At 44.7% G+C, this 27174-nt stretch overlaps 1 protein-coding gene and 1 long non-coding RNA gene across 3 annotated transcripts in view; both read right to left on the reverse strand.

The window, feature by feature from the left end:
* Positions 1–7797: 7797 nt before the first annotated feature.
* On the reverse strand, positions 7798–11035 carry LOC138144110 (uncharacterized). Of its 2 annotated transcripts, none has more exons than XM_069065429.1 (3): positions 10889–11035; positions 9962–10419; positions 7798–8121 (listed from the first exon to the last, which is right to left on the reverse strand). In XM_069065429.1, exons 2-3 carry the CDS (start codon positions 10408–10410, stop codon positions 7953–7955), a joined length of 618 nt encoding a protein of 205 aa, XP_068921530.1. In that variant the 5' UTR covers positions 10411–10419; positions 10889–11035; the 3' UTR covers positions 7798–7952. The 2 variants fall into 2 exon arrangements, with proteins under 2 accessions (XP_068921530.1, XP_068921599.1); XM_069065498.1 differs by having other exon boundaries at positions 10828–11035.
* Positions 11036–15370: 4335 nt separating this feature from the next.
* LOC138154097 (uncharacterized) overlaps positions 15371–27174 on the reverse strand; it is a 34733-nt gene continuing 22929 nt past the window's right edge. Inside the window, exons 2-3 of the long non-coding RNA XR_011166548.1 lie at positions 15983–16113; positions 15371–15792 (exon numbers count right to left, since the gene is read on the reverse strand). This is a non-coding gene — a long non-coding RNA (uncharacterized lncRNA). The remainder of the gene's footprint in view (positions 15793–15982; positions 16114–27174) is intronic.

The raw sequence follows: 27174 nt of genomic DNA on the forward strand, positions 1-27174 counted from the left end.
TTTGGCTTTTTAAGGCATTCTTCTCCTCATTGCCTTTTTGAGCCTCTTTTGCCATTTGAGTTAGTCTATTTTTTAAGATGTGATTTTCCTCAGTCAGGCTGTTGACTCTCATTTCGTAATTTTCTTGCATCGTTCTCATTTCTCTTCCCAATTTTTCCTCCACTTCTCTTATCTGCTTCTTAAGGCCCTCTATGGCCTGTAACCAGCCATAACCAACCACTTCAAATTTTCCTTTGAAGCTTTTGGTACAGGAGTTCTGACTTCACTGTCTTCCTCCTGTTCCATGCTTTGCTTCTTTTTGTCCCCAAAATAGAAGTCTAATGTTGGAATCTTCTGTCTGCTTTGTTTCCTTTGCCTGGTCATGTCGCCCCTCAGTCACTTGACCCCCTGGGCTTTTTGCCATAGTAGGACTCTGCCACCAGACAGGGGAGCTTTCATCCCAAATACTGGGGTTTTATCAGCTGCCAGAGGTATTAGATGGGTGCCCTCTCTGAGGTCTCCACACGTTCTGGCAAGCTGGACACGAACCCCAGGACCTCCACCCTAGACTACAATCCAGATCCAAGAAGGTTAAAGCAAGAGCGATTACCCCTCAGACTGGTGCTTTGTCCCCCTACACTCTGCAGGCCAGGAGCTGAAGCTGCCACCTGGCGCTGACTGACTGTGTCAGTGTCTCAGTTGCTTCTCACCCCAGGGGCAAAAGCCATGCACTCCCACTTACTGGGTCCCAAAGTCCAGACTGCACTGACCTCTCACTTTGTCCTTCTCATCTATGTGTTAATAAATCTGTAAATGGCCACAGCTGCTGCTGATCTGGAGTCCCTCTTGCTGGCTGCTGGTCAGGCCTGCCCTGGGGCTAAAGCCTCTGTGTGGGGCTGGGCTCAGCTCCCAGAGCACTGTGCTGGCCGATTCCTGCTGGCCTGCCAAGCTGTCCTCAGCAGGAGGTTAGCTTCTCTGTGCCATTTTGTGGGTTCTGCAGCTCCAAAGTTTGTTTAGAGTCCCCTTTTTACATGGATTGGGGAAGGTGGAAGCTGGAGCACGGGGAGGTCCTGCTTCCAATAGAGTAGTTTCTAAGTAGTCCTGTATTGATTTCTTTTTTTTTGAGGGGGGAAAGCAGAGCAATTGGGGTAAGTGACTTGCCCAAGGTCACACAACTAGTGTCAAGTGTCTGAGACTGAATCTGAAGGTCTTCCTGACTCCAGGGCCGATGCTCTATTCACTGCGCCACCTAGCCACCCCAATTTTTTTCATGTGATAATCATATATGGTCATAGTATGGATTACTTGGGTTATATTAAAAGTAGAAAGAATCAGTTGGGATTAAGGAAATTTCCCAGACAAAGGGAGATGGGAGTTAGATCTATATTGATATTTCTATAATTATAATATCTTAGAGCAATATTCCAATTTGTCTTTTTCCATGCCTCTAATGTAAGGGCCTGATCTAAGTAGAAGGCCATCACTCGGTCATGAGCCACAGGATCCTGGGAGCAGTAAGACTGGGGAATAGTCTGAGAGTGGGTAGGTAGGTGCCCTTTGATAAACAAGGAAAATATATTACTTTTAGGGAAGCCAGTGAATGAACATGTGACCAGATACCCTCTGATAAAACCATTTGGGCAGTGCTACCTAGTGGCCAAATTTTATTCTATATGGCCTTGCTGGTTGATTAATTAATTGGTTGGCTGGTTTAATGATTAATTAGTAAGGCAAAAGCCTGCTTTTTTTTCAGTCTTGCAGAAAGCAGGATATTAGCCAAGTGTGGGCTGCTATTACTACAACAGTACCTTGAAAGTCATCTAGGATACCTGATCAAGTACATAGGCATCCTGACTCACTCTGACAATCATCACCCATAGTCTTATATGCTCTCATCCCTTTTCTCAACATCTCCCAGGGTCCTGTGGTTCATGGCCCAGTTGACTTTTATACATTTTATTTTACTGATGTATTTTTTTTTTACTATGAAATTCTCCACTACCATGCCATAGAATCCTTCTTATAATGAAAATAGTTCAGCAAAACTATAGACAAGGTAACCATGTCTGACAATGTACACAGTTTTCTGTAGCCATAATCCCCCACCTCTGCCAACAAGTGGGAACTGTGTTTCATAATATGCTATCAACAACCAAGATTTGACTCTAAAGGCTATCTTGGCATAAACCATGCTTTGGCTGAATCAACCAGTTTGGAGATACTCTGAGCATCAGTCTAGCAATGACCCTTGCTTGTCCTGAGGACCCATATCACAAAGGAGGAGTTTGTCACCACTTTGCAATTTTGTAATTTAGGGACCATTGTTGCTATATAAAATCCATCTGCTAAAGTTTAAAGGGTTGAGATCTGCATTGAAGGGTAGAGCTTCCACAACCATCAAGAATCCAGCTCACCTCATTCAACCTGCTGACTCTTTCTAGCCCCACCTTCCACCTCAGTTTAGCATGGAATGGAAGAGCAAAGAGTCTGGAGGTCAGAAGACCTAGAATTAAGTCCTGACTCTACCATTGACCTGCTGTGTGACTTTGAGCCAATGACTTTCCTTCTCTGACTTTCAGTTTCCCCCTCTCCACAAGAAGTGGAGGGACTGGGCAACTTTTGAGAATCCTTCCACTACTGAATCAATTCTGTCTGCTCCATGTTTTCCAGACTCAAACCTTAAAAGAAGGAACCAGGAACCAGGTTTCTTGGCTCCCAACTCAGGGCTCTTTCAGGTGTCTTTCAGCCTGAAAATTCAATGGTTGTGTGTTTGTGTGTGTGTGAACTCTTTCAACTTCTCAATGCACTTGGGGTTGGCTCACTCCTATCTCCCCATAAATAACTTTATAATCCAGTCACCAATAGTTCAAAGCTGGATGTGCCAGTCTTGAAAGAGCAAGAGGGGTAGTTTTCATAGAAAAACAAATCATTTGGAAGCACAGAGACCCTCAAGGAAAGCAGACCTGGGTATGAGGCCATACTGCAGGGCTTGGTCAATCAGGGGTCAGCTTAAGGGCATTGGGAACCTGTGAAGATGGAAATGGGATCCAGAAGGGAAGTGGCAAAGGCACATGCTTGGGGAGGTTGGAGAGGGACACCCAAGAGGAAATTAGATGTGTACAAAAAAAGGAAGTAGGAGAGGGGTCACAGGAAGAATAATGTGGGAGGACAGAGAAGCTCCATGGAGCAGGGCCTCTCACAGACTCGTGCATGAGCTCAGAGGAAGCTGAGGAAGGCAGGACAGCCTGGAGGGCCATAAGACCCAATTCAAGGGTCTGTGAGGCTCTGCCAAGGGGAGATGGGAGCTTCTCCCTGATCCCTGAGTGATATTCAACAACCTTCCTTCCTCATGTGCTAAGGTCTTTCTAACCACAATGAAGAAACACACCAGGGGAATCTAAAGCCAAACGTCAAGGCCCAGAGTCTGTATGATCTTGGGAGGCTGAGAAGGAAGTCAGGCTCTGTTATCTTCTGATTACAGCTCAGAACAATAGGAACGAATCAGCAGATTTGGAACTATGCCCAAAGGGCTATAAAACTGCATACCTTTTGACCCAGCAATACCACTACTAGGTCTGTATCCCAAAGAGATCGAAGAAAAAGGAAAAAGACCTATATGAACAAAAATATTTATAGCAGTTTTTTTTTTAGTAGTGGCAAAGAATTTGAAATTAAAAGGATGTCCATCAATTGGGGAAAGGCTGAACAAGTTGTGGTATATGGTTGTGATGGAATACTATTGTGCTATAAAAAATAATTAGCAGGATGCTCTCAGAAAAACCTGGAAAGACTTACATGAACTGAAACAAAGGAAAGTGTGTAGAAGCCAAGAAAACATTGTACATAGTAACAGCAATATAGTACAATGACCAAATGTGAATGACTTAGCTATTCTAAGCAATACAAAGATCCAAGACAATTCCAAAGGATTTATGATGAAAAATGCCATTCATTTCCAAAGAAAAAACTGACGGAGTCTGAATGCAGATCAAAACATACTTTTTAAAAAAACTTTCTTCATTTTTCTTGTTGGTTTGGGGGCTCTGTTTTCTTCCACAACAAGACTAATATGGCAATTTTTTTTCATGACTGTACATGTATAATCTATATCAAATTGATTACCTTCTCAAGGTGGGGAGGGGAAGGAGGGAGGACTAGAATTAGGAACTCAAAATTTTAAAAAATGGTAAAAGTGTTTTTACAAGTAATTGGAGAAAATTTAAAAATTAAAAAACAAAACAAGAAGAAAAGAATCTGCAGGATGGGGCAGGGGAAGGATTCCCTGGTGCCTCAAAACCTGGGTGAAGCTCTCTCTTCTCTGAGTATCACATTCACAGTGGGGTCTAGTCCTACCTTATCACTAGCTGGCTGCCTGGTCTTTTTCAACTCATTGCAAAGAGTTAGAGAATTGGACTTGGAGTCAAGACCTGTGTTCCGATCTTCTTACCCCTTATTCCCCCGCCATAGACTCTTTGATCCACTGACATTGGCTTCTTGGCTCAAACAAGACACTTGACTCCAGGCATTCTCTCTGCTTGTCCCCTGTGCCTAGAACACTCTCTCTCCTTAACTCCACCTGCTGACATCCTGGGCTTCTTGAAGCCTCGATTAAAATCCCATTTTTTACTAGAATTCTTCCCCAACCCCTCTTAATTCGAATGCCTTCCCTCTGTTAATTATCTCCTATTTATCCTGTACTTACTTTGTATATATTTGTCTGCACGTTGTCTCACTCGTTTGATTTTTTCAGTGTCCCCAGCACTTAGCACCATGCCTGGCACATAACAGATACTTAATGTTTATTGACTGAATGACTGAGTGGTTCCAATTCTCCTGGTACCACTTAGTTGTTCTCTTGGAACCTCAATTTCCTCCTCTATAAAATGGAGATAATACCAACTTTGTGGGGTTGTTGATATTGACATCCCCATGGTAGGTTTGGAGCTGAAAGGGACCAGATATCATCTAATCCAATCCTCTCATTTTACAGATGGGGAAACTGAGGCCCAGAGAGGTTATCTTACTTATCCAAGGTCACTTAAGTGGCTGCACTGATCTCACCATCCTCTCAAGTATGGAGAATGCCAAATCCTCAGACTGTGGAGCTGGCTCTGGGGCCCAGGTGGCTGATCAGGAAGAACCAAGATATTAAGCTACATGGCTGGAGACACGTCTGCAGAGAGCCCAGGCACCTGGTGAGCTAGTGTGTGACTGCAGCAGGGTCACTGGTGACCCTGCAGCAACTAGCTTCTACCCAAGGGCCTGTGAAAGAGCCCAGGACTGTGGCCCACTGGCTCCAGGAGCACCATCCACAGAAGCAACTGAAGGTAGCACTCCTGGAAGGCCAGGAGGGGCCACAGTAGGGGGAGGGGTGCCCCTCTAAGATGTGCCCTCAGGCCTAGAGTAGAATTTGGGCTCAAGTCCAAGACTGGTAAGAGAATAGTGGGTCTTTCTGCTTCCAGTGTTCTTGAATGATGTCATGGATAGATAACTGGATTTCAAGTCAGAAGAAACTTGGATTCAAATCCCCAATGTAATTGTGTGAACCTGAATAAATTACTTAATCTCAGGCTTTACTTAGTAGAGATTCAAAGTTTCATATACTGTATACGAAAAATAATACAGAGTCAAGTCATAGTGTGTCTCTGGCTGATCAGACCAGTAGAACTCAGAACACTCTACCATAGGTTGGGCATAAATAGTCCGTGTGAACATCTGGGGTGGATTCTCTAATGTTACACATCTTGAGTTTCTTTTAAGCTACTTCAATTCTGCTTTGCTCAGAGAGCACAGTACCCTGTCTGATGAGGGCACACCATGCTGAGTGGTCCTGTGCCAGTGTCTCCAATGTCACACAATCATTTCCAAAGTTCTTAGAGAACTTGAGAATGTCCTTTTCTGACCACCACGTGAGCACTTACCCTGTGTGAGTTCTCCATAAAATAGTCTTTTTGACAAGTTCGTTGCCTTCCAACAACATGGTCAGCCCATAGGAGTTGTGCTCTCTGCAGTAGTATTTGAATGCTTGGTAGTTTAATTAGAAAAAGGACCTCGGTGTGTGGTATCTTATCCTGCCTACATTGTACATGGAAATATTCATTTTATTTGAGGTTTGTTAAGTTCGAAGTAAAATAAAATAAAGTCACTTATCCTAGGCCTCAGTTTCCTCATTTGTAAAATGGAAATAATACTACTTAATGCATCTCAGGGTTATTGTGGAGAGCCTTATGGAAATGATAGCTAGCCTGCGATCATAGATTTCTATCTGGAAGGAATCTTGGAAACCTTTCGGTCCAACTCCATTTTGCAGATGAGGAAACTGAGGCCCACAGAGGAAAAAAGTGATTTCTCAAAATTATATAGGTAGGAGAGCTGGGATTTGAACTCAGGTCCTCCAGTTCCAAATGGAGACTTCTCTCTGCTAAGAAGTCCATACCATATGGTCGTGTCTTCCAATAGCACCAGAGAAAAGTGAAGTGTCCAAGTCTATTTATCTTTACCAAAGACTTAGGGACCCTCACTTCTCTACACTCTGATCCAGGCCACCAGTTGGATTTCTCAGCTCCCAAGGAAGTTAGACAATTGTGTGATTTTAGAGCAATCTCCCTGAGAATCTGCCAGGCACCCCCTAACATAGAGGGAGGCTTCTCCAGATCACTGCAAAATCCCCTTACTTAATCTCCTGCCTCCTGCTTTCCCCTCTCCAAACCATTGTACACAGAGCCCCGAACTGAGGTTATGTTCTGATAGGCCAGGAGTATGTGACCTCGAGGCTCTCCTTTGTCCCCTCCTCCTTACCTCACATCATTCCCACACCTTTGCCAACTATCTCTGCTTTTACTCCAAGGAAGAGATAGACCCTTCTCCAAGCGATGGAGCATTCATCCCTGAACCATCCCCTCCCAGTGTCTCCTGTACTTTGTCCCCTTTATCATCCCAGTTCTCTCTTACCTTTGATCTCTCTCCCCTCTTTCCTGCAATGGAAAATGTGCCCATTATCTCTCCCATCCCTAAAAAACCCTCTATTGGGGTGGCTAGGTGTCGCAGTGGATAGAGCACCGGCCCTGGAGTCAGGAGGACCTGAGTTCAAATCCGGCATCAGACACTTAACACTTACTAGCTGCGGGACCTTGGGCAAGTCACTTAACTCCAGTTGTCTTCCAAAAAGCAAAAAAAACAAAAACCCTCTATTGATTCAATAATTCATGACAGCTATTGTCTCCTATCTGTCCTCTTCTTGAGGAGAAACGTTATATAATACATAATTCTATGTTATATTGTATAGAGTTCTGTTTTCTAATCTCTGTACCTAATCAACATCTTGAAGTCAGGGACTACTTTCTTTCTTTTCTCTCCTTTACTTCTTTGCCTTTGCACCCAACACAGTACCTGGCGCGCAGTGGGAGCTTAGTAAATGTTTGCTGAATGATTGCGCAGAGGGGCTGCCCACAGATCTAAGGCACGGGCGTCCGTCCTCCTTCCCGGGGCTCCGGCTTCCCCGCTTGGCCTGGGGCCAGGGGGTGAGGAGGGGGCACAAAGTCCTCCCAGGCACCGCGGGTGAGGGAGCCCCAACACTTGGTGCCTTCGCCCTGCCCCCACCGCCAGCCCACAGAGTCCGCTTCGCAGGTCGCAGTTACGCCCCGCGCTCTTTCCCTTTTTGGAGCCAGAGCTCAGCCGAGGGGGAGGGGCGGCTTCCGGTTTGGTCAGCTCTCCCCTGCGGTAGGAAGGGGACGAGAGCAGCTCTGGTGATCAAAATTGAACCCTGGGGAAAGACGGAAGGGAGCTGGGGCGGGGGCGGGGGAAAGACATTTCAGCCTCTACCGAATTTCTTTATTAGCTGCCCAGACTCCCTTCAGTCCCCGGCTTCCTGGAGTCTTGGGCACAGTCGGCTGGCTGGTCCATCTCCATAAAGTCCGGCTCGGTCTAGGTGCTGGCCCTGGGTGCCTAGGCCTGGGTTTCCCAGTCTGGTGAGTTCAGCACCCTGGCACCACGTAATCATCCTCATCCTCGGCCCCAGGGTGAGGGGGCTCTTGGGGATGTGCGGTGCAAGTCACGTTATCCACATTGCCGTAGATGGGGTGCTCGGTCCTGGGGCTGTCCTCATAGTTCATGTAGACGGCCTCGGGATCTGGCAAAGATCCTCTGTTTGGAGGAGGAAAGACGAGCCAGATGTTAGGACAGTGTTGGGGTGGGCTGGGCTGGGGGGAAGCCAGGGAGGAAATGGAACTTAATCTGGCATTCTTGTGGAGTGAGTGATTGCAGATTGGGAGCTGGAAGAAGAGATCTTTGTGGTATTCAATCGTTTTCAGTCATGTCCAACTCTTGGTGACCCTATTCATGACCCTCTTTGTGACCCCATTGGTTTTCTTGGCAGAGATACTGAAGTGGTTTGTCATCCTTCTCCAGTTTATTTTACAGACAAGGAAACTGAGGCAAACAGTTAAGTGAATTGCCCAGGGTCACACAACTAGTACAGAATGAAATAAAAATCAAACCTAGGTCTTCTGGGCTTAAGTCAAACATTCGTTTTGTCTATTATACCACCCTGTCTGGCCAAGGTTTGAGGGAGTTGAACAAGGCTAGGTCAGGGCTGACTCCATCCCTCTTCCAAAGAGTCACTGGACTGGGACTTTCCCAGGACCCCTCTGCAACTTGTGCTGTTGCTCTGGAAGAGTTGGAGGTGGGGAATGCCTGAATAAAATCCCAGAAACCTTGGGGAAGTCACCTGTACCCTCCAACACTGTTTCCTCAACTGAAAAATGAAGGGGTTGGAGAGTAATCTCTTAAGTACCTTCCAGAATGATATCTCCAATCATCTGGAAGGAGCCTACCAACAGCAGGTCAGAGCCAGAAGTGACCTCAGGTTCTGGCTAACTGCAAATTCAGGTGCTAGCCCGGCTGTTCTATGTCCTCTGCTCATGCCACATCAGGAATACTGGCTTCAGTTCTGAAGTTACGTTTTAGCAAGGACCTTGAAAACTGTAGGTGTCCAGAGGAGGGCAGCCAAGATGGGGAGGGAACCATAAATGAAGGCTCAGGTGAATGAACTGGGGTCAGTTAACCTTGAGAAGAAATGCCGTCATGGGGGAGGGGGCCCATGATAACTGTTTGCAAGTATTTAAAGGGTTCTCATTTGGAAGGGCCTGGACTTACTTTGCTTGGTCTCAGAGGTCAAGAACCAGGACCAAGCAGGGCTAGCTGTAGAGGCAGAGCTAAGTAGCCCCCACAGAAACTGAACAATACTGGAAGAGATTGCCTCCAGAGTTAATGGAGATGAGCCTAAGATGGGCACATATCAGGCAAAGACACAGAGTGAGATCCAGCTCAGGAAGAGGTGGGACTAGAGGTCTTCCAAGGCCCCTGCCAGCTTTGAAACTCCGATTTAGTCTAACAGCCTGAACATTTTACAGATGAAAAAAACTGAGGTCGGGGAGGGTAAATGAGAGCAGAAAAGCAAGGACTAGAACCCAGATCTTATGACTCTTATTCCAGAATTCTCTGTCACACCATGTTTCAGTTGTACCAAGCTATTGGATACTAAGGGATAGGAACAAGGGAGGATGGGCCCATCCCTTCTGATTCACCTTGAAAAAAGATTCGATGAAGGTTATCTCACCAGTTAGAGATTCATTTAAGGTAATTAGTGTCTCTCAACAAGTAAAACAAACACAGAACATAATGCAGATCTTGGAGATGAGTCCTGAAACTGCTGCTGTGTAACCTTGGGTCCTTCTCTGGGCCTCAGTCTCCTCACCTATAAAGTGGGTTGGCCCTTCCTGCCATGGCTTCTAGCATAAAACACTCCTGTGATTGGCATTTAAAGCTCTTACAAACCACAGAGTAATTGTGAGAGCCATAGGGAAGAGGTTTATATGCATGTCAGCTCACCTACTTTAAGCCTGAAGATGGAGAAGGGGGAGGGAGGATGGAAAGGAAGGGTGAGAAGTCCCTGAGAGGGACAGAGTGAGGGTTGGAGACTCACCGGCTCTGGTGGCTGGGCTGGGAGCCCAGAAACAAGTTCTCATAGAGCAGAGTCCCAGAGCTGCTTGGGCCTAGGGCAGCAGATGAACTGGGGGTAGAGGCAACAGTGAGCTGCCTAGAGCTCTGGCTGCCATAACGCGCTTGCCAGCCTGGGGTCAAGTTGTCCTCCGAAGGCTTCCATGGACAGGGCTCAGGGGCATCCCACCACCTTTTCCTGCGGATCCCCAGGACTGTCCCCACGATGACCATGGCTAGCAGCAACAGCAGACCCAAGGTGATGCCCACAATGGCCCAGGTGGAGAGTTTGTGGTCAGGGCAGTTTTGCTGGTCATGGGGCAGCAGACAGCTACAGGTGTTGTTGTGCAAGTCCTGGCTGCAGATTTGAGTCAGGTTCTGGCCCTTGGAGGTATGTAGCAGCAGGAGGGGCAGCCAGGCCCCAGCAGCCTGCATCCTGGCGGCCTAAGGAGACACCCAAAATCCAGGCCTCAGAGCTCTCCTAAGCCTGGAATGATCCTCTGGCTCCTAACTGTGAACTAAAAGCAGCTCCCTGTCTGCCCCTCATTACCACCTCCACCTACCCAGCCCAGAAGCAATTGAAGCAGAAACCGGGACACCCCCTCCATAGCCCTAGCCTTTAGCCACAGCCCACTTCCACAACCCTAAAAGGTCCACTCAACCTCCCTGACCACCTGTGCCCCCGGAAGCCCAGCAGCAGCAGGACATGCTGCATGCACCCCGACATGCAGAGTCCTGGCTTTCCTGCCCAGGGTGGGGAGAGGGAAGGAAGGGAACCTCACTGACAGAATGGGGAGAGAATTTAGCCTCCTACTGCTGTGCAGGCTCAGAGACCCAACCCCAGAGACCCACCACTGGAAGGGCTAGATGACCAGTTCCAAAGATGTGGAGACTACTAGAGGGAGGGGCTCACCAGGGTAGAGTCCAGAGTCAGGGGGGCCTTCCTGAGAGCCAACGCCTTCTTGGCCTCTTTCAATAACCCAGTGAGGTTCCCTGCCAGGAGAGAAGAGGAACAGGCGGACCCTGTTGTTTGTAAGACTGGAGGGATGAAGAGGACAAGTCCCTTGGGTCCCTCCCCTTTCATCCTCTGTCCCTTCCCCCTTTCTGTCCCCAGCCCTCAGAGAAGCCACAGTTCTCACAGTCTGAAGGGGAAGCACACACAGTTCCGCCGATCTGGGGTCTAGGCTCAGGCTTCCCTGGGCTCAGGGATGTGGAAGGCCCTGTCTCTTCACCTCTGTGATTGACTTTCCCCACCCCAAATGGGCGTTTGCTTCAAGCCAGCACACCTGAGGCATAGGATATAGTGGTGGGAGGACAAGCTAACTTTCCTCACTTTCTTTATCCGAAAAGTAAGGGGATTGGATTGGAATAATAACTCATTCCCGAAGGCCCTCAGGACCCCATTCCCAGTTTGGTCAGAGCAAACTGCCAGACATCTGAGGGGCACCCTCGATTCTGGGGGACTTTTGTCTTTTGCTTCAGATGAGGGGCTCTCAGGAAGCCGGGAGCTCTTCTCCTCAGAGCAGGGTAACCCACCCCCTTCTCTCTATCCACACAGGCATCATTTCTGTTCAAGCCCTCATCACCCTTTTCCTGGATCAGTCTCCCCATACACAGCTTCTTCCTGTAGCTGCCAGACAGATTTTCATGAAGCACAGATCTGACCATACTCTGCTGCTCAAGAAGGTTCTGTGACTTCCCCTTGTTCACTTTTGTCTCTCGGATCAAATGCCTAGTGACCTGTCATGTAAAGTCCTTCACCATTTTGTTCCAACCTGCTTTCGCCGGCTTATTTCCCATTACTCTCCCTCACATATGCACAAGCCAATCTGGCTGAAATGCTGTGACCCTTAATAACATTCTTTCTCCCAACTCTGTAATGGACAGTCCCATGCCTGGAATTTTCTCCCTCTTCATTTCCACTCATTAAAATCCCTACCTTCCCTCAAGGCTCAGCTGAAGGGCTACTTCTTAATCAAGGCTTTTCATTCTCTCCCCTCCCCCCAGATTCTTAGCTGGAGCCAGCTAGATGACAAAGTAGGTCGAGTGTCAGGCCTGGCACCAGGAAGTTGAATTCAAATCCAGTCTCAGATAGCCTGTGTGACCCTGGACAAGTCATTTAACTGCTGTCTGCCTCAGTTTCCTCATCTGTAAAATGACAATTATAATACTAGCATCTGCCTCTCAGGGGTATTTTTATGAAGATCATATGACATTATATCTACAAAGTATTTAGCACAGTTCCTGGCACACAGTAAATACTTGTTCTCTTCTCCTCATGGACAATTGGCCAATCAACTAATAAGTCAACAGCATTGATAAATGACCTACTATCTGCCAGGCAACAATCTAGGCAGTGAGAGATACAAAAATGGAAATGAAATAGCTCCAGATCTCATGGAACTTAATTTCTATAATACTCCCTCCCATATTGTTTTGAATTTACTTTATTTAGTGTATTTAGTTTTTATTTGCTGATACATATATACATATATAATATGCCTATAGACATATGCATAGGATATATACACAGGCACACACATATATACATGTTTATATAAACATATACATATATACACATACATATGTTAGGTATATAAGCACATATATACACACACAGAGCATCCCCAGAAGTATATATTGGTATATGTTTTATATTCCTACAAGGCTGCTTCTTCAGAAGTTAGATGTAAGCTCCTGATGACAAGGCCTATTTGTCTTTGCCCAGTATCCCCAAGGCCCAAAATAGTGCCTGACCCATTGTCTGATGGAAGAATGATGCTTTCTACCTGGGACCTGAGGGTCCCCAAGGGCAGAGGCCAGGTTTCCCCTTCAAACAGAGCATAAGGACTTGGTCTTTTTCCTCATATCTGGGAGTCTCAGAGGGCAGAACCAAGTCTCCCCACCCTTTCCCCCAAGGAAAGATTCTTTCCTTTTCTCAGACTAAGGATTCTTTTCTGGCAGGGGCTTGGTCTTCCTTCTCCAAACAGGAACTTCCTGAGGGCAGGGGTCTTTCTGATTCTGTACACTGACTCTAAATATGGGGCTGGGGGAGGAGTAACCATCTCCCTCTCTTTTTCTTCTTGCTATTTCCCTGCTTTCTTTCCTTCTAGCTCTGCTTAAAACTGGTGGTTCCCAACTGTGAATTTGAGACTGTGGGTTCCTGGGAAGGTTACAGACAGCTCAGCCTGGGAATCCCCAGTTCTGTCCCCAGGAAGGAAGGGAAGTAGCTAAAACCCTGCATTAGCACAATTGGGGCCCTGTCCTCACCCGAGTCTCTGAGCAAAGGAGGATACCAAGCAATGGGGAAGTGGGGTGTGCACCATGGACAAACTGGGCCCCTTTCTGGAGGGATCACTTTCCTAGGGTTTTGAGCTGGAAGAGCCTTCAGAGGCCATGTAATCCAGTCCCCTAACTGAGACCCAGAGAAGGGAATTGACTTTCTCAAGACCACACAGGCAAGTCAGAATTCCAAACCATGTTCTTTGATCCCAATGTCATGGTTCTTCCCACCATACCACACTGCCTCACTAAGGCATTGGTTAAGGTCAGGAGTACAGGATTAGCTAGGGTCTACTGGTGCAAAGTCCACAGCCTATCTTCCTGAGGAAGGCCCCTTGGAAACAGGAAACAAGTGCTCCAGCAGCCAGAGACCATATGAACACTTTAATATGGGAGAGACCCTTAAACTTAACTACTACGTTTCCCTGTTTCCAGTTCCAGATTTCCCACTATCTCATTGCTGTGTAATCTTAGGTTTACCACTTCTACACTTTTGGCTTCAGTTTCCTCATCTGTAAAATGGGGACTTATGTCCCCCTTGGGACTTGGACTTGCCTCAAAAAAAAAACCTCAGTTTTTGTGAAGACAGCATTTTGTAATTTGTGAAGCGCTATAGAAATATGGAAAAAAAAAAAAAAGATCTGAGGGTTTTAGTGGATTCCAAGCCATTGCATTGATAGGGAATAGTAAAAAAAAAAAAAAAAAGCCAACGTGACTATAAGTATAAGCCATAGTAAGAGTAGCTGAGGGTCTAGGACCAGGGACAGATCATGTAAGGAGTATGATTATTCAGTTCTGGATGTCACATTTCAGGAAGGACAGTGACACTTTGGAGACCATGGGGAGGATGCCCTTATACTTATACAGTAATGCTAATGGCTATCATTTTAAATAGTGCTTTAAGAGTAGTAGAGCACTTTACAAATGTCATCACATTTTATCCTCACAACAACCCTGGGAGCTAAATGCTATTTTTATCATCCTCATTTTCCTATGAGGAAGCTGAGGCAAATACCAATTAGTGTTACGGTTATTTTCCCCCAGTAGGAGGTTAAAAAAAACAAACGAGATTCGGGGCTGCTTTTTGGTATCTTTGCCTCTCTAGCCTCTTGAGGCATTATGGTATATCAAAGAGAAAGCTTGTCTCAAAGTCAGTAAATCCTGGGTTCGGGTCCCACTTCTGAATCCAAGTCCAAGTGCTACCTCTGCCCCATACTGGCTATGTGATCCTGGGTAAGTCATTTAACTTCTGTGCTCTAAGATTATGACTTATAGAGAAGGTCTGGACATGCATTCACAGAGTGTCTTTCTTCATCTGGGAGTTTGCAATGCCAATGAAATCACACTCTATCTCCATCCCAGTGATTGGTGTATAGTAGACTTTAATAAATCTATATTGATTGATTGATCAGGATAGGAAAGGGATCATACCATAAGATTACCCAAGGGTCTATTATCCTAGAAAGGTGGGGATGGGAGCAAGGGACCAGGCATGTGAGAGGTTTTCAAGCACCTTGACAGCAGCTCTGTGGAAAAGGGAACGGATTTATTCTACTTTGCCCCTAGAGGGCAGAAATAGGAGCAAGTGAAGGGTTGGGAAGTCACAAGGAGGAAGAATTCTTTAGTTATCAGAATCATCCTACAATATGATGAATTGTCCCAGGAGAAAACACCAGTTGGATAACCCTTACCTGTGGGTAATGTTGCAAAAGTTACATGCTTTGGTTAGGAGTTGAAATGGGTACACTCGGACATTTTTAAAAATTCTGTAATGAGATCTATTATATTATTATTATTATTCAATGTAAGCTCAGTGAAGATAGGAATACTTATTTTGAGCATCTTAATGTACCTGCCATTGGTGCCTGACTTCCCTTAAGCTCTGCTTCCTAAACAAAGCTGATTCCTGATTCCTCTGAAGTTGTTAATGCTCTGTGCCCACCCCCACACCCTGAAATTACTTGGCATTTACTTGGGCTGAACTAGAGCACCTTCATTGGTGATGTGGTTTGGGGTGCTGGGAACCCCAAAATGCAAGGGTACATGGTGCGTCTGCCTCGAAAGAATTCAACCACTCAAGCCTTCTTTCAGTCAAAGTAGTGAGATTTTATTGTACATGACCTGGCAGCGAGATTGTAAGAATCTATGAATTTGATGAGCATAGGACTGATACTTTTATACAGAAAAAATACTGTGGGAAGATCTGAAGTGGCAAGGAGCCTGGAGTGGGTCGCAATGAAAGGCTGGGCCACAATGAAAAGACAGTTGAAAGGATTATACTGGCATGAACTGGAATCCTCAGGGAAATTTCAGCAGGGCTGAAATGTGTGAGAAAGTTTAAGGATTGAGGGTCTTTCTCTTTTTAGGGGTTCAGGTCCCATAATCCTGTTACTGGAGCCCACCATTGGTTCTGTGGGGAGAGACATGATGTAGCCCTTTATATACATGAGGAGTAGCTTCTGGTTGATTGAATGATCACTGTAATGGAGTGGGGGTTAGATATCACTGGTGACTGAGCCAGAGGAGCCATCCACTCTAAGAAATATAAGGAGCAAAGAGAGATGGCTTTAACCCTCTTCCAAGGTAGACTATTTGTTGGGACACAGTCAACACCAGCTCTCCCTTGGACTTCCAGTTGGGGAAAAGGGGATTTCTCTCCATCTCTTCCCTCCCCAGCAGCAGCTATGGTGGCTATTTACACATGGCCAAGATAACACAAGCTTACCTAGGTGACCCTGAGACTGTTTGGCTGCCTCATTGCCTTCATTTGACCCTCCCATGGCTCTTCCTCCCTTCTTAGATAACCTCCATGAGAGCTGTCCACTAGAAGAGGCATGAGTCGAGCTAAGTATAAAACTGTGTAGGGAGAGATAAAAAGGAGTAATTATACAAATGAGGCATAAAAGGAAAAATTTATACAGAAGAAGCTAGTGGGGGAGGATGGGTAGTGCTGGAATTTTACTCTCATTGGGAATGGGTTAAATAGGGAACAACATATACATCTAGAAGGGTATACAAGTCTTCTAAATTTAGAAAGAAATAAGAGGGCAAGGGGATAGGACAGGGGAAGACAATAAGGGAGGGACTTTTAGAGGGCTGGGCAGATTAAGGAATAGGAGGACAAGGTCAGAGGGTAGAAGTAAAGCAGAGGAGTGAGAAAAGATGGGGTAAATAAAATGATGATAGTGAGGAAAACAAGGAAGGAGGAAGATGCACAAGTAATTATAACTGAGAGTGTGAATGGGATGAATTTACCCATAAAATAAATATGGATAACAGATTAAAATTTTGAATTCAATAATATGTTGCTTTCAGGAAACATTATAAAAATGAGAGATACACACAAAGACAAAATAAAGAGCAGGAGTAGAATTTAGTATGTAAAAAAAGCAGGGATAGTAATCATGATTTCAGACAAAGTTACAGTTAAAATAGATTTAGTCAAAAGTGAAAAATTGGAGAAACTACACTGTGTCAGCAATATTATTCAACATTGTTTTAGACCATTTAAAATATCTAGATAATATAAAATACCTGAGCATATACCTGCCAAAAGAGACATAGGAACTATATGAACATAAACAAAAAGCACTTTTTATACAAATAAACCCAGATCTAAACAATTGAAGTAATATTTATTGTTCATGGGTAGGTAAAGCCAACATAATTTTTTAAATAACAATTTTACCTAACTAATCTATTTATTCAATGTCATCTCAATTAAATTACTAAAAAAATATTTTACTGAGTTAGGAAAAATAATAACAAAGTTCATTTGGAAGAGCAAAAGGTCAGGAACTTCAAAGAAACTAGGAAAAAAATGTAAGAGAAGTAGACTCAGCAGTATCAGACTTTAACTATATTATAAGGCAAGAGCATTGTTGAAGTGTAAAAAGGATCATTTGAATTATTTTAAATTGAAATATTCTTGTATAAATAAAACCTATGTATCCAAGAACAGAAGGAATGCAGAAAATTGGGAAAAGACTTTCATAGACAATCTCTCAGATAGGGTGTGATTGGGTTGGAATACTGCTGTGGTGTAGGAAATGATGAGCTGGTTGATTTAGAAAACATGGAAATACTTGGACCTATGAAGGGAAAGAAAAGAACAGATGATAGGAGGAAATAAGTATAGTATAGTTTTACATACATGTGTATTAGTGTATACATGTGTATGTTGATAGATATGTATATAAAACCATGTTTAATTGTAGCTTTCTTTAGAGTGGGAGGGTTGGGGAAGGAGGGGAAAAAATAAAGTAAAAAGTGCACAGTAAGGGCAGCTAGGTGGCACAGTGAGTAGAGCACCAGCCCTGGTGTTGAGGATCTGAGTTCAAATTCTGTCTCAGATACTTGACACTAGCTGTGTGATCCTGGGCAAGTCATTTAACCCCAATTGTCTCAAAAAAAATGCACAGCCTTCACTTTTTCTCCTCTCACTTTGCCAAATCCTTAGCAATCTGGCTTCCAACCTTATCATTCAACTAAACCTACTCTCTCCAAAAGGCCAGATCTAATGGCCTTTTCTTAATCTTTGTCTTTTGGGGGGTTTTGCTTTTACAAAAAAATAGTTATACAAATGATGTAATCACAAGTTTACAAACTTACTCCCCCAAAACATGGAGGTGTAATCTCCCTTCTGTCTTTGTGCTGCCTCGGTCTCTAGAAAACAGAAGGGGATTCATTTCATAACTTAACTCAGTTCCCATAGAACTCAGACCCTTCCAAGTCCAGATCTCCACCTTGGTCTCAAATCCTAAGCACTCTGGCTTCTCAGGTGAGAGAAAGTATAATAAATAACCAATGATTTGGGGAGATCCAGAGTTTCCCCCATTTTCTCTAAAGTCCTAATTTCAAAAGCCCAGTCTCTGGAGGTTGAATTAACTTTCTCCTTAATTATGGTCAGACCCCACCCAACCTTACAAGGAATCTAATCTAAGGTGAATTCCTACCCATAGTGTTTCACTCAAGAAAGTTTGGGTGGAGGTAGATCCTCTGTCTAGATTGCCCAATGCTTGGGTGGAGGTGTGTGTGTGTGGGGGGGGGGGTTAATCTGGTTGTGGAGATAATCTTCTGAGCCCACTTCTCTTTGTAAAATTCATTCTCTGATTAAATTGTTAACCAGTAAGATTTGATTGACACCCTCAGGAACAGCCACTCTTCCAAGGGCATATAAACTGAGCCCACAGCCATGAGGGGTTTGGAATATCCAGAAACTATGTCTTTCAAACTTTTTTAAATGTCTCTCAGGGTTTCCAGGATGGGCTGGCTGCCTTCACCATGCCACCTGCAGTCCTGGCTCCAAAGTGCCCATGATTCAAACTCTCTGGTCTCCAGCACCTGAAACTAAGGAAAGAAAACAAGACAGTGATTTGGGGGGGGGGGGGGTGTAATCTGGACCTCTAAAAGGAAAAGCCCCTGAACTTTCCTATACATTTCAGGAACCCAGCCCCTGAAGCCAGTCCCTGGGCTCCCCTGAGGCGTCTCGCCCACTGATTACTTATTTAGCTTACTTGACACTCCTTAATCCCATCCAGACCTTCCCACAGTCTTTCAGTATAAAAGTGTTGATCTTGCCTACATTAAATTGCTCAGATTCTTTTTTTTTTAAGCAATTGGGGTTAAGTAACTTGCTCAAGGTTACACGGCCAGTTATTTCTGAGTGTGGTGCTAACTATCTGAGCCCGGATTTGAATGCCAGGTCATCCCAACACTGGAGCCTTACTCTTACTCCCTAAGACACCTTGGCTGCCCCTTTAATTGCTCAGATTCTTAAAATCTAGACCACTTGTATTGGCCTCACAAATAAACTCACTACTTTGACTAGAAAGCTTGAATGCTTAAATTCTTTTGAGACAGATGTGTGCCCTATACCCTTGCATTTGGGGGTCCCCAGCACCCCTAGACCATAACAACAGGACAGAAACAAATACCCCTAAAGCCCATTTTGGGGAGCTAGGATAAAGGAGGGAGAGCAGGAGAAGGAAGTGCTTCCCCTCTTATCCGTGCAGTTCATGGCACCCATTCAATGTGGGGAACTGTGATTTTCACTCTCTGGACACAGCAGAAAGATTGGTCAAAAAAGAGTACTGGAAAAGAGAACAATCAGCCAAGCTTCTCCAGTTTTAAAGATGCAGGCAGCCAATCAGAGGAGGCTGCCCCACCCACCTGGCAGGAGACAAAGAAGTCTCCAATCTTTCTTGTCTCTCTAAGCTTCCAACAGCACTGATAGCCCTCTCTTCCTACATTCTCTCTCCTCTTTAGCTTTTCATCACACCTCTCTCTGCTGGCTCTGCTCCTACCTGTCCTTCCTACTAGTTCTTTATCTGTACCTTAGAAGTACCCTCAGACTCTCCCTCTAATTGACTGACTCCTCCCTGACTATCCGTTTTAGGAGTGCCCAGGCCAGTTATGTCTCATTCCTGTCCAGGTTGCATGCTAGACATATGGACCATTCCATACCCCAGTCCCAAGAATGTAAGCTCCTTGAGGGTAGGGACTATCTTCCTGCTAGTACTTAGCACAAGGCCCAGTACATAGTAAGAAATCAATAAATGCTTATTAACCTTCTGAGTGTCATATCATAGGACTCTGTCCTGAGGTCTCTTCTTTTTCCCTTCTATGTCAATGGCTCTTAACTGTTGCTGAGAGGGAAGATGGATAGAAGTTGCCTACATAATGGCCTTTGTTGAACTCTCTTGGAGCATGGTTCTCAGGAAAGATTGTGAGATGCTTGAAGCTAGAGCCCCTCCACAGAGGAGCAATAGGGGCCAATTAAATGACCCCCTTCCTATGGCCCCCAGGGCTTTGGCCCAGCCCCTTCCCCCTTGGTGACTCCTGCTCAGGTGCCAGTCACAGGTCTCACTGAGGCAGCTCCTCCAGCCCCTCCTGCTGCTCCCTAACCCCTTTTCCCTTGGTTTCCCTTCCCTTTTCTTCTAGCCCCACACCCCTCATTTCCTATCTCCTACACCATCCACATCTCCTACCCTGCATCTCCCTGTGTAGCCCCTCTCCCTGAGGTGACACCCACTCAGGACTCAGGCCCTACCCCCAGGGCAGTCTTTGGGGTATCTCCTCTTCTGACTCCTTCCCCTCCTCAGATGCCAGCTTCCCCCTTGCCAGCCAGATCCCCCGGTCTTGCACCCCAGTCTTGCAATCTGATCCAGTTCAGCCAGCACCTCCCAACCCCTCCTTCACAAGAAATAGGACTTCCTATCTCCCTTCCCAAGTCCCCTTCCCCACAGAGCTTTCAGGGATTTTTCCCCTAAGGGAAGTGCCTGTGTTGCCCCATGGGAGTAGAGTGCATATTCCATTCTCCATTTAGGATCTCATTCAAATTAAAGAGAAGTTGGGGGGATACTCTGAAGATCCCACAAAGTTTACTGAAGGTTTTAGAGACATCTCCCTACAATTTGAGCTTTCTTGAGGTGATTTGCATATCTTCTTCTCTACCTGTTGTTCTGCTGAGGAGAAGAGAAGAATCTGGGAACAAGCCCAAAAATTGGGGGATCATTTGGCTAGCAATGACCCCACAAAATATCCCCCAGGAACAGCTGCTGTTCCCACTAGTGACCCAGGATGGGATTATCAAATGCATGAGGATGGGGAAAAGAGATCATACAGTACTTTGCCTGTTAGAAGGCCTAAGAGCTGCATTTCAAAAGCAAGTAAATTATCTGAAAATTAGGGAAATAGCTGAAGACTACCTGGAGATGGCATACATTGGAGGTCTAGGCTAGTTTAAGGGTAACAGATTTGGGTATAGATATTTTGACAGGATCAAGGGTGGGAAGCAGATGGACAATGGAGGGCTAGGTTAGTAAGAGTAAGAGATTTGGGCCTAGCTATAATGAAAGTCTTATGGCCTCAAGCAAATGCCTCATCAAATGGGAAGATTCAATCAGAGTTCAAGGGGTTTCTCAGAGCCTATACCCCATCACTCTGAACTTGTATTAAAAATATTTTGATAACTTTATTTCATTGTACTCATATTATATAATTGGACTTCTTCGAAAAATTATGTTCTTTATTTTATGCATTGTAAAATATTAGAAAAGGAGCCCATAGGTTTCACTAGACTTCCAAAAAGGCTCATGAAACAAAAAAAGCTAAGAACACTTGCCCTATGGAATTTCACTCTATGATCTTATTGGCTCCCACAGGTTCAATTATTGTCTCTATATAGATGATTCCCAGATCCATATTTCAAGCCCTGGCCTCTATACTGAGTTACAAACTCAAAACTCAAAACTGTCTTTTGGCCATCTCAAACTGGATGTCCCATAGGCATCTCAAACTCAACATGTTCAAAATTGAACTCTTGCCCAAACAATTCTTCTAGTCACCGAGTTGCACCACCTTATGATCACTAACCAATCTGCCCTCTCCCTCACCTCACATATTCATCAGTTGCCAAATTGTTTTGGGTTTTGTTTTGTTTTGTTTTTACCTCCATACCATCTCTCATCTATGGGCAGCTAGGTCCCAAAGAGGGCAAATAATGGATCCCATGAAGGGATCACATGAATTTAGATTCATACCCTTCAAGGTTATAATTTTGTAAGATATGGTCATCTGTTCCAGTTCATTAGAAATATTCAATGCAAACTTGAATAATACCACCACCTCTCTGGAACCAATAAGTCAGGAGCTACCTTTAAGTCTCTTTCTTGTCACAAAAAAACAACTTCACCCTGATTCAAACCTTCATCACTTTCCACCTAGACCTTCTAATAGGTCTCCTGGCCTCAGGGCTCTCCCCATGCCAATTCATTCTCTATTCAACTGTCAAATTAATCTTCCTAAAGCATAGGTCTGACCATGTCACATACACACACACACACACACACACACACACACACATCTCTCCAGTGGCTTCCCCGTTAGTTAGTTCCCTGTGAGTCCCAGGATCAAATATAAAAGCTGACATTTGGCATTTACAACTCTTTAGAATCTGATGCCTTGACAAGATTACTTTTTAATTCCTCTTCAAGCACTTTGAACCAGCTGCACAGGCTTTCTTTCTCTTCCCTGGAACAGGACACCACAATCTTCCAACTCTGTACCTTTGCAATGGCTGTTTCCCATGACTGGGACACTCCTCCTTCTCCCCTCTCTTTCTTTCTCTAAGACTCAGTGCAAAGTACCCCCTTCTTCAGGAGATCTTTCCTAGTGGCCCCAGCTGCTAGTGACTTCTCCTAGGAAATCTCCTCCCATCTGTTTCTATCGTGTATATACCTGGTTATTTACATATTGTTTTCCCCATTACAATATTAACTCTTTGGGGGAAGTTCCTGAACATCCTGGGGGCTCATCTGGGCTGTAGACAGTTCTTACTAACCTCCAGTGGAAGCCCCATGATGTATGGTGTTCAACTGCGTTTGTTTGATCTTTTTCTCAATTTCTTGCTTGTCCTATCATCAAGTGAATTCAGACCTCCATTTGAAACTCCTTATATTTTTTTAAGTGATTCATTGAAAAGAAAAATAGGATACTTTATGTGTTTAAGGAATTTCTGAAGAGATTTTGTCCAGACCTCTATCTGGATTTTCCTACACATGGAATCTGTTGGAGATGGGTATGTGTTGCCCTATGTGCTGAAGGGACCTGTGGGAGGAATTTTCATTCAAGAAATTTAGTTAGTCTGAAGGTGACATGATGACTTTCAGTTGACCTCAAGCCCTGAAGGCCCATTGGGGAAAGTTTCACATACTCTTAGATCTTATTCAGAGACCAGACTTTGTCTTTTCCTTTGTCTTCCACTTCTGTTAATTGATTTCAATTTCAATTTTGTTTTTTCCCTAATTGTTTTGGGTTAGAACTGGTACTTATAAATGCCAAGTAGATGATAACTGTGCCAAAGATTATTTGACAACTTTTTATTTAGGAGTAGTTATGAACTCCAATCCTACCGGTTATGGAAGATTTGGGCCCTCAAAAATCATTATTAATTTGGTGATTTTCTAAGAAGTGGCTAAATATATTTCTGGAAGCCTTCTTATGACATTCAGGAGGACATTAAGAACCACACCAAAATAGACTTTTTGGGGACTTTTTAAGTCTGGGAGGGCTCTTGGAACATAGAATGTCAGAGCTGAATATCTTCAAAAATATCTGCTTACTCAGATGATCCCATTACTAGCCCATAAATTCCTGGCTACATCTTCTTTGAGTTTTCTTCCCAAAGTATGGAAGACCAAACCACTACATCCAGGAGGTGGTGATAACTCCAAATGCAGCTTCTCTGAGGAGAAGTGCCCCACCTCTAGAAGGATTCTGCAGCTGAAGAACCTAATGGCCTAGCTGGCCAAGAGATCTGGACTCAAGAGGTGCTCAGGCATCTTGAGTCAGAGAAGAAAGTGAAATATCCACTCAGGAGTCACACAAATCTCCTGGGAGCCTTTATCTTCTGAGAGAGATGGGTCACTGTTTCTTCTTTTAAGTGTCCGTCGCTGCCTACTTGTATGTTTTGATTTTTTAAGCACTTACTTTTTGGTGAAAGAAATACATAGCTGTCCCATAACTAATATTTACTACTTTGCACAGTAAGTAACTTTTGAGAAAAGACCATGTTCATTGCTTTTAGGGAGAATTCTGGACATCAACCACAGTTTAAACTTTATTGGAAGGTTTTCCTAGGTTTATTCCAAGTGAAGGACATGATTCAGAGTATTAAGAAAAGCCTGATCCTTGACTGGGGTCAGACTAAGAGTGAATCTGGGTCCCCTTGAGCGCAGAGCTGGAGCTCTTTTGTGGGGGAGAGCGTCTTCTGAGCCATGGATAATATCTGTATTTGCATTCACTTCCCAGTGTTTATGCTATTACCCGTCTCTACTCTCCTCTCAGTAGACTGGATGCTCCTCAAAGTTAAGAGTGATTTTGTCTTTACCTTTGTATCTCTAGCATCTAGCACAATGCTGGGCACATAGTAGCCTTTTGATAATTGCTACTTGAATTGAATTATTACTTGTCTGACATAAAACATAGGAGAATCACAGGATTTAGACTAGAAGGGACACTTGAGATCATCTAAATCTATCCTCTTCATTCTTAGATGAGAAAACTGAAATCAAAAGAAGGTAAATTACTCATCCCTGGACAGAGTTAGCATGTATGAGAGCTAGGAGCACAACCTAGATCAAAGGTTCTCTGTACTACCCAGGCTGCCATGACACATACAATAATCCTGGCTTTCTGAGTTGTAGAGTGTTGGGTGGGAGGGAGAGGAATGGATGAGGAAGGAAAAGCAGTGAGACCACAGCCACCATCTGTACCCGACTGTCCTATTACAAACTGAAGGGTCCCAGGGATCTGTGTTGGGGCAGCAGGAGCCTTAAACTGCTCTCCCAAGATGATGGGATCCCTGCCTCCATCTGGAGCTGTATGGCTGCTCGGCTCCTCGAAGGGAAACCATCTGTCTCCTCCCCAGACTCTTCTCTACCTCCTCTGTCCCTTTTTAGGCCAGTTCCCCTATCCTGGCTCAGTTCTGGATATGCTGATGACTGTGGTTCAAGTTCCTGGTGCTGAATCAGAGAGCAGAGGGCTCATCCTCATGACAGTGATGCTATCATACACACACACACCACACACAGTAGAGGAAGTAACAAACAAGGAGACAGGAGATCTGGCCACTGTCCAGTCTCCATCATGAATGAGCTATTGATTTCTTCAAGGAAAAGCTAGGTGAGAGTGCTTGTTGACGTGTGGCAGAGAGGATTCTTTTGGCAGATATGAATCGGAATAAATGAATACCGAAGTTTCTCCCAACTCTGAAATTCTGTCATTCAGTGATAGGGACAGGTTTTGGTCAAGATTCTGAAATTCTCTGAGATTCAGTTGCTTAAAGCAGCTGGGCAGTGCAGTGGATAGCCCATGGTGAAGACCTATTCTGTGCCAGGCACCAGGACAAGCAAAGAAAGGCACAAGACAGTCCCTGATATCAAGGGGCTCACAGGCTAATAGGAGACAACACGCAGACAGCTATACACCAACAAACTATTGGCAGGACGAGTTGAAAATGATCAACATTGTGAACATGCTGGCATGAAGGGAGATGAGGAAAGGTCTCTTGTAGAAGATGAAATTGTAGCTGGGACTGAGAGGAAGCCAGGAGGGGGAGACTGAGGAGGGTCAGCATTCCAGGCATAGGGAAAGCCAGTGAAAATTCCTGCAATCAGAGATGGAGGGTCTTGTTCAAGGAACAGCAAAGAGGGGCCTGGGAGAAGTGTAAGAAGGCTGGAAAGGTTGGGGAAGGACAAATTATGAAGGGCTGTGCACACCAAACAGAGGGTTTTGTATTTGATCCTGGAAGAGATCGGGAACCATTGGAGTTTATTGAGTTGGGGGGGGGGGGTTACCTGGTGAGATCTTCACTTGAGGAAGATCACTTTGTCAGCTGAGTAGGATGGAGTGGGTCTCCCCAGCAGGCTATCCATGTGTGATATAATAAAGGCCTAGGCCAGGGTAGTAGCAATGCCAGAGGAGTGAAAGAGCCATCAAGAGATGCTATGAAAGCAGAATTGGGAGACCTTGGATATCCAAGGGAGTAACAGGGAATGAAGAATCAGGAATGATACATAGGTTTCAAGCATGGATAACTTGGGGGATGGTAGGACTCTTAATAGTATTAGGAAATTAGGAAAAGGGGAGGGTTCGGAATACAAGAGAATGAGTCTGGTGTTAGATATGTTGAATTTGAGATGTCTATTGGATATCCAGTTTGAGATGTCCAATAAGCAATTAGAGATGCAAGACTGGAAATCAATAGAAAGGTTAGGATTGGATAAGGAGATCTGAAAATCATCATGATCATAAAATCTGTGGGAGCTGATGAGATCACCAAAGGAAATTGTGTGGAGGAAGAAGAGAAGGCCCAGGACAGAGCCCTGTGGTATATCCATGGTTAGTAGGGAACTGTTGTCCTTCATTCTTGAAAAGGACTAAAATGACATCACTATGCTAAGTTAAGTTTCAGTGTGTCCGACTGTGGCTGATCAGAGCAATACAAGATCAGAATGTTCTACCACAGGCACAAATAGTGCATATGAAGATTTGGGTTGGATTCTCCAAATTGGCGCATCCTGTGTTTCCTTTGAGCTATTTCAATTCTGCTTTACTCATAGAGCACATCACCTTCTCTGATATGGGCACACCATGCTGAGCGGTTCTGTGCCAGAATCTCCCATGTCACACAATCAATCCCAAAGTTCTTGAGAGTGTCCTTGTATCACTTCTAACCACCATGTGAACGCTTGTCCTGTGTGAGTTCTCCATAAAACAGTCTTTTTGGCAAGTGTATATTTGGCATTTGAACAGCATGGCCAGCCCATTGGAGTTGCGCCCTCTGAACAGAGTTTGAATGCTTGGCAGTGTAGTTTGAGTGAGGACCTCCGGGTCTGGTACCTTATCCTGCCAGGTGACCTTCAGAATCTTCCTAAGACAATTCCAATGGAAGTGATTCAGTTTCCTGGCATGGCACTGGTAGACTATCCAGGTTTCATAGGCATGCAAATATGAGGTCAGCACCATGGCTCTGTAGACCTTCAGTTTGGTAATCAGCCTAACACCTCTTCTCTCCCACACTTTCCTTCAGAACCTCCCAAACACTGAGCTAGCTCTGGCAATGTGTATGTAAACCTCATCATCTATGTATACATCCCTGGAAAATATACTGCCAAGGTAAGTAAACCTATCCACAGCATTTAGAACTTCTTTTCTTCTTATTATTATTATTATTATTATTTGCTTTTTGGAAGGCAATTGGGGTTAAGTGACTTGCCCAAGGTCATGCAGCTAGTGTGTGTTAAGTGTGTGAGGCAAGATTTGAACACAGGTCCTCCTGACTCCAGGGCTGGTGCTCTATTCACTGTGCCACCTAGCCGCCCCCAGCATTCAGAACTTCTCTATTTGCTGTAA

The sequence above is a fragment of the Petaurus breviceps genome, unplaced genomic scaffold (genome assembly GCF_028583685.1).
Source record: "Petaurus breviceps papuanus isolate PSGF00001 unplaced genomic scaffold, PetGlider_PUasm1.0 108, whole genome shotgun sequence".
NCBI lineage: Eukaryota > Metazoa > Chordata > Mammalia > Diprotodontia > Petauridae > Petaurus > Petaurus breviceps.

What these genes read in the sequence shown, in the direction of transcription:
- LOC138144110 (XM_069065429.1), bottom strand. Translation starts at nt 10,410, where the DNA reads ATGCAGGCTGCTGGGGCCTGGCTGCCCCTCCTGCTGCTACATACCTCC. An exon ending in CAGCCCAGCCACCAGAGCCG is followed by an intron (nt 8,122 to 9,961) that starts GTGAGTCTCCAA and finishes TCCTCCAAACAG; the next exon opens with AGGATCTTTGCCAGATCCCG.